General features: G+C 33.5%; 1 protein-coding gene across 9 annotated transcripts in view; it reads left to right on the top strand.

The window, feature by feature from the left end:
* Positions 1-13,090, top strand: part of DLG2 (discs large MAGUK scaffold protein 2) — a 2,041,348-nt gene that overhangs the window by 19,670 nt on the left and 2,008,588 nt on the right. For all 9 annotated transcript variants that reach the window (XM_079928919.1, XM_079928924.1, XM_079928927.1 and 6 more), the window contains one exon: positions 6,344-6,475. In XM_079928919.1, coding sequence (XP_079785045.1) covers positions 6,344-6,475 — 132 coding nt within the window. The remainder of the gene's footprint in view (positions 1-6,343; positions 6,476-13,090) is intronic.

Genomic DNA, 13,090 nt, shown 5'->3' with positions numbered 1-13,090 from the left:
ATTAGTAATAAAATGACACCTTTGTTGTATCACCTTGAACTGTATATTTTAATATTAAAAAAGCTTCTTTTTTAAAGACGTGGTACGAGGATAACTTTTCTGTTGGCATTCATCATTTTATTATTTTCATATGAATATCTTAATTTACAAAATAACAAGAACAATAATGTCAATGATAAGAATTAAGCACATATAAGTACTTCCTAATAAAATATTTTTATTTGCTAGTCATAATGTCTTATATTGTAAATAATCAAAAACTGTTCAATGTTGCATATATTCATTTGAAATGGCATGAGAGAGGGAAAAACTCTAATCATTTTTGTTTCTTTCAATTGATATATATCACACCGTAGTTAGGATGATCTTTCTAAAACTTTAAAAAATGGTCATGCTCATCTTTATTAAAAAATCTTCCATGGCTTGTTAGTCCTCCTTCAGTATAAGGCCAAACATAGCATGGTCTGTATGGCATCAATTTACTTCTCTGTTCTCACGACCCCTGGTACCTCATCATAGCATGACACCACTCTATTTTAATCTTTTACTTTGTTTAAATTTTCTATTTAATTATCTTTACTTTCAGACAAAAGAAATCCCTAAGACGGTAGAATATTTATCTTGTTCAGTGTTGAGTTCCCAGTGTCTAGAGCATAGTAAGATAAATATTTGATTAATGAATCAAAGAACTTTTTATCTCTATCAGGTTTTAAAGGTAGGACCATTTTAATTTATATGTTATAAATATAATTTTTATAGTAATAAACACATGTAAAAATAAGAGTTTCAACATATAACCCTAGATTCTAAAATTCAGTGATAAAATTATGTCTGATCGGTCAAGTTTTATTTTTTTTCCATAGAAATATGCTCAACTCTGTTTCTGGAGCATTAAGGGTGGAGAAAACACTATACTTGAAATCAAAAGCTTTAGGATTAAGCTCCAAATCTGTTATTCAGTAGTTCTGTGATTGGACAAGCCACTGTGAATTTCAGTTTCATGTGAAATAGGCAATATGACTTCTCAGTGGTGGGAATCAGATCAGATAATGCACGTGAAAGTTCTTTCTAAACTAAAAATGTTACATAAATTTATTTAAAGGAATTTTAGTATTCTAAATGATTTGTGTATTTAGTTTACCCTTTCCTCTATTACACTTTGATCTTGGTTTTCTGAACAATACCATCACATGTTCTATAATTTTTCCTTTTATTTTTAGTTGTGGCAAATAATTTTATGTTATCCTTTCCCTCTTTCTAAAATTTCATTTGTTAGCAGTATTGCCGTTTACTGTTTCAAATTTAAATCACCTGTCCCAAATTATTTGTAACTTTTTGGTAATGCTATTCTTAAACCAAATACAAAAGAGTTGAAGCTTAATTAACAGACACATGATTACTTATAATTCCAGTTATGTAACATTCACTATATCCTTTGGATTGCATATTTCATGCAAAAATTTTTTATTTAAAAAAATGATTTCCGGACTTCCCTGGCAGTCCAGTGGTTAAGACTCCACACTTACAATGCAGGGGGTGGGGATTCGATCCCTGGTCAGGAAACTAAGATCCCACGTGCCGCATGGCACAGCCGAAAAAAATAAATTAATTAAAAATTAAAAACTAAGGGGAAATTAAAAAAAAAAAGATTTCCCTCCTATTTCCTCCTGTACGTGCCTTCAGGTATTACAAATTTAGTTTCATCCCTTCAATAGACTCGGGAGTCATATGAATACAGATTTCCTTTAACAAAGAAAATAGGAAAATTGAGGCCATTGTACTGGCAATTCAGGTGAAAAAAATCTCCACTTATACCTGGTTTAATTTGAACATCAATTAAAGTATTCGTCCTGACTTACTTGGATGATTATCTCAACTTTCCACTTTATTCAAGTAGTCAACATCTGGCTAGGGATCTTTGACTTGTATAACAAGATACTTGTCATTTTTTTTTTCTTGCTTAATTTATCATCTTTGTATAGGTATCTAGTTTTAGATTACCTTTGAATTCAAGCTTTCATTAATCAGAAATAAGAATTTAATCAGAAATGGAGTTGACACTATGTAGTGATCATTATTAATAATCAAAAGAAGCGTAAAAGGGCAGCCAGAATTCCAGCATTAGATGTTGGCATGCAAAAGCCTAAGTTGTCTAAGATAGACTTGACCGTATTTAACCATTTGTTTTTTCTTATATTCTACCATCTTGTTTTATGTGTCAGATTTTTCTCATACAGAGATGAGAGGCATAATAAGCTCTGCTGGTTTAGAGAACATCTAGCTGCTTTGAATCAATACAGTGTCTTCCCTGGGTAGTCACTCAATAAACATATGTTGAATGAATTAGTGAAAGTCCCCTTACATAGCAAATTATATTTGTTGATGTGATTATGGGAATGCTATTGATACATTTTTGGGAATTGCCATTCACAGGAAAGAAATCTCAGAATAAGTGGTGTACCTATAAAATTATATCTTTTTCACAGAGGAAAAAGAATTATAATTGTAAAGAAAAAAGAAAAGATGCCTGGTACTTAGACTTTTAAAAATTATCTGTTTAACAAATGAAAGAATGAGAAAGGCTAAAGCTTGAAGCACTATAGATAATCAGATAACTAGCGCCCAAGATACATATGAGAACTGAGAGAGGTGTACTATAATTATGACATTGTTGATTATTTACATTAGTGGTTAGGAATGCATTAGAGGCTCAGGTATAGTAAGCCACTCTCTTTTCAGGGAAACAGCTGATTGTTTAATTGTTGACAAAATGGGGATTCAAATATTTGTCCCTGATTCAAAGAGTTGTTAAAAATATATCAGGTAAAGTTTGAAAGCATTTTTTAAAATTAAAGGTTTATAAATTAAAGGTTTATACACATGTACTAGCATATGTTTATAACACTATCTTTTGTTAATATATGTCTTATTTTAAAATTGGAGACAGTTCCTGTGCATCCATATTCATTTTTATATTTCTATCCTTCTTAGGTAAAAAAAGAACTAATTACACAATGTCCTTCTCCATTCATTACTGCTTATTGAAATTCTCCCTTCTTTTAAGGGAGTAAGCTGTATTATATAGGAGCATGAGAGAAGGCCTCATTGATAAGGTGACATATGAGCAGAGATGTGAAAGAAGTGAAGTAGTAAGCTTCATGGATATTTGAAGGAAGAATGTCTAGGCAGAAAGGCAAGTGTAGAGTCCCTGTGGTAGGAGGGTTCTTGATGTATTTGAGAAAGAGCAGAGACCACTGTGGTTGGGGTAGACTGAGCAAAAGGAGAGGTGTAAAAGCTGAAATTAAAGAGCTAGGCTTTTGTCGAGTGAGATGGGGAGTCACTGGAGGGTTTGAGTTGAGGAGTGGTCCTATCTGACTTCTGACTTAAAAACATCTTCCTGGCTGCTGTGTTTAGAAAAGACTGTAGGAGGGGAAAAGTGACATCATGTAGACTTGTAAGAGGTTATTTCATTAATGCAGGGGATAGATGATGGTCTGGACCAGGGTAGTAGCACTGGAGGTGGTGAGAAGTGATGGGATTCTGTATGTAATTTGATGTTAGAGCCAACAGGATTTATTGACGGATTCGATGTAGAGAGAGAGCTAGAGAAGAAGAATGAATGACGACTCCAGCGATTTCTGGCCTGAACAGCTGGAAGGATGAGAGATGGAGAACATTGCAGGGGAAGCAGATTGGGGTGGTGGATAAGATCTGGAGTTCAGTTTTGACAAGTTAAAGTTTGACATTTTCTTTTTTACCTGGAGAACTGGTTTGTTAAACGTTTACCAGCATTCACTGCTTGGAAGCCTAGTGAAGAAAATGTTTCAGGAGTGCAACAGTATCAAATGTTGCTGATGCGTCAAGTGAGATGACTGAGAATTGACCACTGGATTTAGTAGGATGGAGATAATAGGTAACCTTGACAAGAGCAGTGTTAGTGGAATTACTGGAAAGACAAGTTTGATTAGGGTAGTCTCAAGAACGAATGAAGGGAAATTTAAAGGAGTTTTGCTCTAGAGGGGAACAGAGAAATGGGGACTATAGTTAGTTGGAGAGGAATGAGGCATAAAGGAAAGTTTTTAAAAATCACTGATAATACAGTTGATTTGTATGCTGAAGGGAGTGATTGAATGGAGAGGAAAACAGTTGATGATGAAGCAATGTCCTCGAGTAGGCAAAAGAGACTAGGCTCAGGTGCTCAAGTAGAGGAGTTGGCCTTAGAGAGAAACACAAATATTTTATCCATACTAACAGGAGGGAAGGCAGAGTATAAGGGTGCAGTTACAAATAACTCAGTATATGTTATGTTAGGAGCTTGTGGAAGTTCTCTTATGATTTTCCGTAAAATAGCGTGATAATCAGCTGAGAATGGCTGTGGGGGAGAAGAGTTGGGAGGTTTGGGAGAAAGATATGAAATAAAGTACTCAATAAGTATGAATTATTGTTATCATAATTGGTATTTAATTTGTGAAAGTGGTAGATTTGAAGGGGGAAAGGCTTTTAAAATTCAAAGACAATTCTTTGTAGTAATGATTGTGGATAATCACTTCACAATATATACGTATTATCAAAACTTCCTGTTGTACACCTTAAACATATACCATTTTTATTTGTTAATCATACCTCAGTAAAGCTGGAAGAAAAAAGAATGAATCTCAAAGCATGGAAATTTTGATGAATATCCATCATATGATTTGAAAATATAAGGTAACAGAAGAGCTCTGGTCAGATGGAGAAGTGCCAGGAATATCAAAAGAGACTTTTGAAGGAAGTGACATTGACTCTGAGTAAAACTCTTACTCATGACAGAATCTGGGCAAAGGATGAAATTGTGGAAAACCAATGATAATTCCAGTCGTCTTTCATCCCAAATGATACCCATAAGAAACCCTGTTCATAATGTGCCTTATAAATGAAAAGTTTGTATATTGTTAGTTCCTTGGATAAGAAATCCTCAAACAGAACAAATAAGATATATATATATAATCATAAAAAGGAAAATTATCAATGTAATATTTAAGACTCTGGTCTGAACTTTGTTGCCATTTTCTTCAGAAGCTTTCCAAACATAATTTTATAAAACACAAGTTGATGATGAAAGCAGTTGTTTACTGGTTAAGATGAGTCTTGCCTTTTCTCATAATGCATTTCAGGTCTGAGTAAATCAGTTACTGTCTTTTGTATTCTTGGTGTACATAATTATTATTAGTTAAAAATATGTGACTTGACATTCTCCAAATAGATCTTCATATTGGAACAACAAAATTGAATCTTCTGACTTCCAAAAAAAAAGAAAAGACAATTTTCACCTACTACACACAAAGACACTGTCACTTTGGTGACTTTTTCAAGGATATTTTGTCTTGCGGGCAGTGAAGACATGTAATCAAGAGCCATAATATAACAATATGTATTAAGAATGCCTGCAGTATTTGTGTAGGCAAAATGGTTTGGAAGAAGGGGGACAGTGATTAATTTTAACTGTCAGCGATGGCTTTATGAATAGAGAGCATTTGAGTTAGGTCTAAATTAAGGGAAGATCGGTTTTCAGTTGATTACTTTCTATGCATTAGACATTGTATTAAGTATTGTGTAATTTAATCCTGCTACCTGTGAGGAAACTGAAGCTCAGAGAAGTTAAGTAATTTGAGGGTCACACATAGCTAGTAAGTAGGTTTCAGACCCAGATCTAGCTGACAATAAACGCTTTCCAGTATAGCATACTGATTCAAGGTAGGGAATCGGGGTATGGGGGAGGATATTCCAATACAGGGGGCAGGAAGAGCAAAGAAAAGTGCAGAGGTGAGAAAAAGAGAAAGTGTGTGTGTGTGTGTGTGTGTGTGTGTGTGTTTTGGGAAGTGGAGAGGAGAAGTGAGTAATCCAGTGTGACTTGGGCACTGTGTGTGTATGTGTGGAGGGGGTAGAATAATATAGTGGGAAATAGGCTGAGTATATAACTTGTAAACAGATCATGGGATGGAGGCCTCAAAGGTTGTGTTAAGGAATCTGGACACTCTCTGGTAGGAAGTCACCAATTTTAAGATAATTTTTTCTGACAGGAGAGAGTCTCATCTACTATGTGAATATCAATTGGTCAGCATTTCATTCGGACCTTCCTTTTGTTTCATAGTTGCAGATTCTTTTGGAAGACAACAGAAATAAAAGTGGGTTCTTAAAATTGAGTTCATTGTAATTATCAATTTTAAAGATAGTTTATGGAATTCATGATTAGTTTGTTAAATTATTTCGTCATGAAATTAGGAATATAACTATTGAATAGTTTAATGTTAGCTTATTATTTTTCTAAGACCATAAGATAGAATTTTAAAATCATGTTTTTCAGATACTGACCGAGCTTTATCATTACTGGAAGAATACTGCAAAAAATTAAGGAAACCAGAGGAGCAGCAGTTGAAAAACGCTGTGAAAAAGGTGATGGGTATCTTTAAGAGCAACTTATTCCAAGCTTTGCTAGGTATGTATTAAAAAATTATTTATCATCTTAATGATCAGAATTGGGCTTAAGAGTTTGAGTAACGTGGTCAGAAAACCTGATAACCAAATTTAAAACTGAAATATTTTTCTTGATATCAAGTAGAAGAAAAGATTTTTTCCCCATTTTCTTGTTTAAGGTTATCTTAAAAAAGAACTTCTATAAAATAGAAATAAAGTATATGTTAATAAAAATAAAAATATTGAAAGAATGTTTTATATAGGAAGACAAGTTTACACAGGAAAAAACTGGAGTAGCTTATTGCAAAAAATTGAGGACAAATATGCTAAAGAAGGAAGTTTCCTCCTTCTAGACGAAGACTTCCCTAACACAGAAAGTGATGGGTCACATTCTACTCAGAAACATAGTTCTAGTTTTACTCCCTTCTTAAGACAAAAACAACTTTTTTCATCTTTTTTGCTACTCTTAAGAAATTTCATGATTCAAATTGAGAAGTTTATTGATGAAAATCTCAGTGCTTTGTCAATGCTTCATGAATCTAACTATATAATGTTTAACCTTTTGCTTATTCTTGAATTTATGGTTTATTTATGTATGTCTTTATACATACATTTTTGCATTTATGCAGATAATTTTTAATTCTTTTTTAGAGTTAAATAAAAAATAGAAACAAATACCTCCCCTCAACAAAAGCAACCAACTAACTAAAGAATTTAAAAAAAGACTCACTCAATTACACTATAGATTTTACTGGACTTAAACAGCATATTTTAAAGAAATAATTGAATCTACCAGACGTTATTATTTTTCAGGTCTGATGGTTATTGATATAGAAACAAAAAATGTGAATTTATCAGGGTAAATCTTGAAAATATTTTATTTGTGTTTTTATTATAATGAATGTCTACACTTATTGACAAAACTATAACTTTATGGTTTGAATATAATTTAAAAAACCATTAAATTTTGAAAAATTGAGAATCAGTCTATCGAATAAAAATAGAAGTAAAAAGCTTTATAGGATTATTGCCTGTGGATTAATTTCTTTAAAATATTCTTATATGGCTGGTAAGAATTAATGACACAAATAACTATAATCATCTTAGTTGGTATTAAATAAAAACAGCTCTAAATGGAGTCTTACAGAATTTAAATAAACCCTGTCATTAGAGAATAGTATTTTAGAGAACACTTTTAAGCAATGAATTTCTCAATTAAAAATTAATAGTTTTATCTAGTTGATAAATAGTAAAGGCCATTAACAGAATGGCAATGCCTCTAAATAGATTTGTATTATGTGCTTAGATAAGATTGGCTATGACTTTTGAGAGTTTGAGTTTTTGAGAACTTTATTTAGGAGGAATATCGTTGGATGCTTTAGAAAATTCTACTAAGGTAGTGTAACCATTTGGCAATGCAACATCATTACACGGGGAATAAAAAGAGGAATGACAAAGAGTTGTATTTTGCCATTGTTTTGAGTGAGTGATAAATATCTTGGCAAAAAGCCTGTAATGTAATTGGAATTTCTGTAATAAAATGAGAGGCAACAGTAATCTGTAAAAAGCTGTTATGTAAGTAATCCTGATGCCCAACTTTGAATGGATAGATTTACTTTGGCTAGTCTTTTAAGTCATTTTGGGATAAACCAGAGTGCAAAGAATGGAGCAATGCTATACCACAAAACATAATTTTCTATTGAATCCTGTTAGGTTGCTAAATACTGCTTACTAATTTATTATTATTGAATGTTTGAGTTGGTCTCACTGTGCAATTTTAAGGACACAAAAGAAGAAAAACCATGTAGCCCTGTGCATCGTGAAGGGGATTATATCTTTATAAATGGATAAGTAGGGAACCATTAATAAATAGGGCATTATTATTATTTTTTAACATCTTTATTGGAGTATAATTGCTTTACAATGGTGTGTTAGTTTCTGCTCTATAACAAAGTGAATCAGCTATAGATATACATATATCCCCATATCTCCTCCCTCTTGCATCTCCCTCCCACCCTCCCTATCCCTATCCCACCCCTCTAGGTGGTCACAAAGCACTAGGGCATTAGTTATGCTCTGTATTTTGCTTTCTGTTTTGACTAACTTCCCTTCCCCATTTTTTTTTTTTTGTTACAAGTGATGGAAGATAGTGACTTTCACCCATTGTTCTGGTATCCAGGTAGCCAGTATGTTGAAATAATGCCTTGCATGAATCTCACCTGAAGAAATAGAAGGGAATCATATGCAGAAAACCCATCATAAATGGATAGTAGAGTAAAATACTATTATTTCAGAATGTGCTGTAATATTTACAAGTGACCAGGAAACCAGGCCTTCTCTCTGTAGATGAAAAGCATCACTTTGAAAATGAATACTATCCTCCTTTTGTGGTACTTCATCATATGCCTAAAAAAGAAAATGCAAACACGTCTTAGATAGTAAGATGGTATAATCCTTGAGGACAGAATTCTGTCTCCATAACTTTGACCATTATTATAGCGCAAAAAAACCCATTTTATAAATGGGTTCTTTGATAATAGGGTGGAGGGTGATAGCAGAGGTATTGTTTTTTCATTTTTAAAATGACTTTATTTGATTATAAACATATATGCTCATTATGGAAATTTTTAAAAATAAAGTCAAAGAAGAAAATAAAATCCAAGGGTAAAATGCTCTTCTCTTATAGTAAATAGGGTGATAAACTGTTTAACTTTCTTCTTTCTTGCTTCTCTAGTCCCTGTATTCTTTGTTTTGGTTTCCATTTACCAATAACAGAAAATGTAAAAAAACACCTTAACTTTTAGAGCTTCCCTGGTGGCACAGTGGTTAAGAATCCGCCTGCCAGTGCAGGGGACTCGGCTTTGAGCCCTGGTCCGGGAAGATCCCACATGCCACGGAGCAACTAAGCCCGTGTGCCACAACTACTGAGTCCGTGTGCCACAACTACTGAGCCTGTGCTCTAGAGCCCATGCTCTGCAACGAGAGAAGCCACCGCAGTGACAAGCCTATGCACCGCAATGAAGAGTAGCCCCCGCTCTCTGCAAATAGAGAAAGCCCGCACACAGCAACAAAGACCCAATGCAGCCAAAAATAAATAAATAAAATAAATAAATTAAAACAAAGAAAACAACTTAACTTTTAAAAAGTTAGTAATTAGTGTTCATTAATGTACAAACGAAGAAAAATGCCTGAAACAGCAAAGCTGCACATTTTGATGTTAGGCTTAGGGTGACATCTTGTGGTAATACTGAGGAAAATATTTTGTCCAATAGATAATTATAGTTTTATGATGATTGCATTAACACTTCAGAATTTGAATATAAGTGAGTTGGAATTCCATGATATTTTATAAATTAAGTTAGATCTCTTTCATTTAGCATAGCTAAAACATTCAGACTTTCAAGGCACTCTATTAGGTTATTTATCCTTCATTTAGGTGATGAAGGAGCAAGATGGAATGTTTTTCTTTTTATACTTCCCTTCCAGATCTACTTTGAAATTTAAAGATATGTATTGCCACCATAATTATTTGTAAAAACCATTTAAATAATATAATGAGTTAGTTCATTTTTAGATATGTACTATAAAAGTTCTTTGCTTTTATACCTTATTGAAAATTGTCTTATTCTTTTTTAAACAAATTTTTGAATTTTATTTAATTTATTTTTTATACAGCAGGTTCTTATTAGTTATCAATTTTATACACATCAGTGTATACGTGTCAATCCCAATCACCCAATTCATCACACCCCCACCCCCCTACAGATGTTCTCTACATCTGTGTCTCAATTTCTGCCCTGCAAACCAGTTCATCTGTACCATTTTTCTAGATTCCACATATATGCGTTAATATACGATATTTGTTTTTCTCTTTCTGACTTACTTCACTCCGTATGACAGTCTCTAGATCCATCCACGTCTCAACAAATGACCCAATTTCATTCCTTTTTATGGCTGAGTAATATTCCATTGTATATATGTACCACATCTTCTTTATCCATTCATCTGTCGATGGGCATTTAGGTTGCTTCCATGACCTGGCTATTGTAAATAGTGCTGCAATAAACATTGGGGTGCATGTGTCTTTTTGAATTATGGTTTTCTCTGGGTATATGCTCAGTAGTGGGATTGCTGTGTCATATGGTAATTCTCTTTTTAGTTTTTTAAGGAACCTCCATACTGTTCTCCATAGTGGCTGTATCAATTTACATTCCCACCAACAATGCAAGAGGGTTCCCTTTTCTCCACACCCTCTCCAGCATTTGTTGTTTGTAGATTTTCTGATGATGGCCATTCTAACTGGTGTGAGGTGATACCTCATTGTAGTTTTGATTTGCATTTCTCTAATAATTAGTGATGTTGAGCAGCTTTTCATGAGCTTCTTGGTCATCTGTATGTCTTCTTTGGAGAAATGTCTATTTAGGTCTTCTGCCCATTTTTGGATTGGGTTGTTTGTTTTTTTAGTATTGAGCTGCATGAGCTGTTTATATATTTTGCAGATTAATCCTTTGTCCATTGATTCTTTTGCAAATATTTTCTCCCATTCTGAGGGTTGTCTTTTTGTCTTGTTTATGGTTTCCTTTGCTGTGCAAAAGCTTTGAAGTTTCATTAGGTCCCGCTTGTTTATTTTTGTTTTTATTTTCATTACTCTAGGAGGTGGATCAAAAAATATCTTGCTGTGATTTATGTCAAAGAGTGTTCTTCCTATGTTTTCCTCTAAGAGTTTTATAGTGTCCAGTCTTACATTTACATCTCTAATCCATTTTGAGTTTATTTTTGTGTATGGTGTTACGGAGTGTTCTAATTTCATTCTTTCTCATGTAGGTGTCCAGTTTTCCCAGCACCACTATTGAAGAGACTGTCTTTTCTCCATTGTATATCCTTGCCTCCTTTGTCATAGATTAGTTGACCATAGGTGCGTGGGTTTATCTCTGGGCTTTCTATCTTGTTCCATTGATCTGTGTTTCTGTTTTTGTGCCAGTACCATATTGTCTTGATTACTGTAGCTTTGTGGTATAGTCTGAAGTCAGGGAGTCTGATTCCTCCAGCTCCATTTTTTTACCTCAAGACTGCTTTGGCTATTCGGGGTCTTCTGTGTCTCCATACAAATTTTAAGATATTTTGTTCTAGTTCTGTAAAAAAAATGCTATTGGTAATTTGATAGGGATTGCATTGAATCTGTAGATTGCTTCGGGTAGTATAGTCATTTTCACTATATTGATTCTTCCAATCCAAGAACATGGTATATCTCTCCATCTGTTGGTATCATCTTTAATTTCTTTCATCAGTGTCTTATAGTTTTCTGCATACAGGTCTTTTTTCTCCCTAGGTAGGTTTATTCCTAGGTATTTTCTTCTTTTTGTTGCAATGGTAAAATATTGTCTTATTCTTTATTCATTACTTTTATGTACAAGTATGGACAGAACTATGTATGTATATTTAAAAGGTTTCAACCCCTTATAAAATCTTGTTAACCTTGTTTATCTAATTTTATTTCCTCTTACTTCACTGCAGTGTTTGAGGGGGAATTTTGGGGAAAGATTTAGAAGAGAATAGGTAGTAGAGTGATAGTTTCCTTAAAAGTCTACCAGTAGCAACATCTTAGAAAAGAACTTATCCTGCTTTATGGAGGCTTGCATGTTAGACTTTGTATTAGAGTAGAATATTTTTTATCTTCATAAAGCTTAGTGTAGAACCCTATGGATACTTGAAATTATTAGCAATAGGGGTGATACAGTAGATATACTACATATTAGGATTTATCACCTCCTTGTTGAAGCCTTCTACCATGTCCCTGCCTGTTAGCAGCTTTAACCAGCCCTTTCATTATGTCTCTTAACATTTAGTTCATATTACTATAAGGCACTTATTACACTGACTTATGATGAACTGAATATATTTCTGCTCCCTCAGTAGAATGTGAGTAGCTTGAGAGTTGAGGTTATATCTAACTAACAGTTGTACCCCCAGTATGTGAACCTTTAATAATAATAGGTCAGCAATAAATTTTTTATTCATTTATTCAACAGTTATTTAAAAAATACTTGTTATGTATTACACATTGTGCTAGGCAGTAGGGATACAACAGTAAACTCTAGAGGAGAGGATCATCCTTGCCCTTCTGGGTAAGTGAGAGAAATCAAGTAGAGAGAAAAGAGATGTTAGGTATGCAATCAGTTAATCATTTAAATATAATAGTAATAAGTATTACAAAATTGATCTGTATTGGAGTTTTATCAGATTTTAGTTTGAGTAAAAAAAAAAACTACATATTTTCTCAGTATAGTAATTCTAATATAATATTTTATTTCAAAATAACATCTATTTGAAAACATCATGGCTATTTTGGTCTTGATTTGTCTTTGTAATGTATAATTTTTGCCACCTGATTGTAAGAAAGTCTAAGAATTTTTTATAGATTATAGTGAAATGGTTATATAAATTTGGAACAACTTGGCTTCAGTCCTCCAAAGCAGAGGTTCTCCAAGTGTGGTTCGTGGAGCAGCAGCATCAGCCTCATTGGGAATTTGGTCAGCATTGCAGATTCTTGGGCCTCACCCCAGACCTACTGAATTAGAAACCCTGGAAGCAGGGTGCAGCAAATAGTGTTGTAATAAGCCTTCCAGGTGATTCTGAG

This window comes from Stenella coeruleoalba (assembly GCF_951394435.1).
Source record: "Stenella coeruleoalba genome assembly, chromosome: 8".
Classification (NCBI taxonomy): domain Eukaryota; kingdom Metazoa; phylum Chordata; class Mammalia; order Artiodactyla; family Delphinidae; genus Stenella; species Stenella coeruleoalba.
This window is presented reverse-complemented; position numbering and strand designations above follow the sequence as displayed.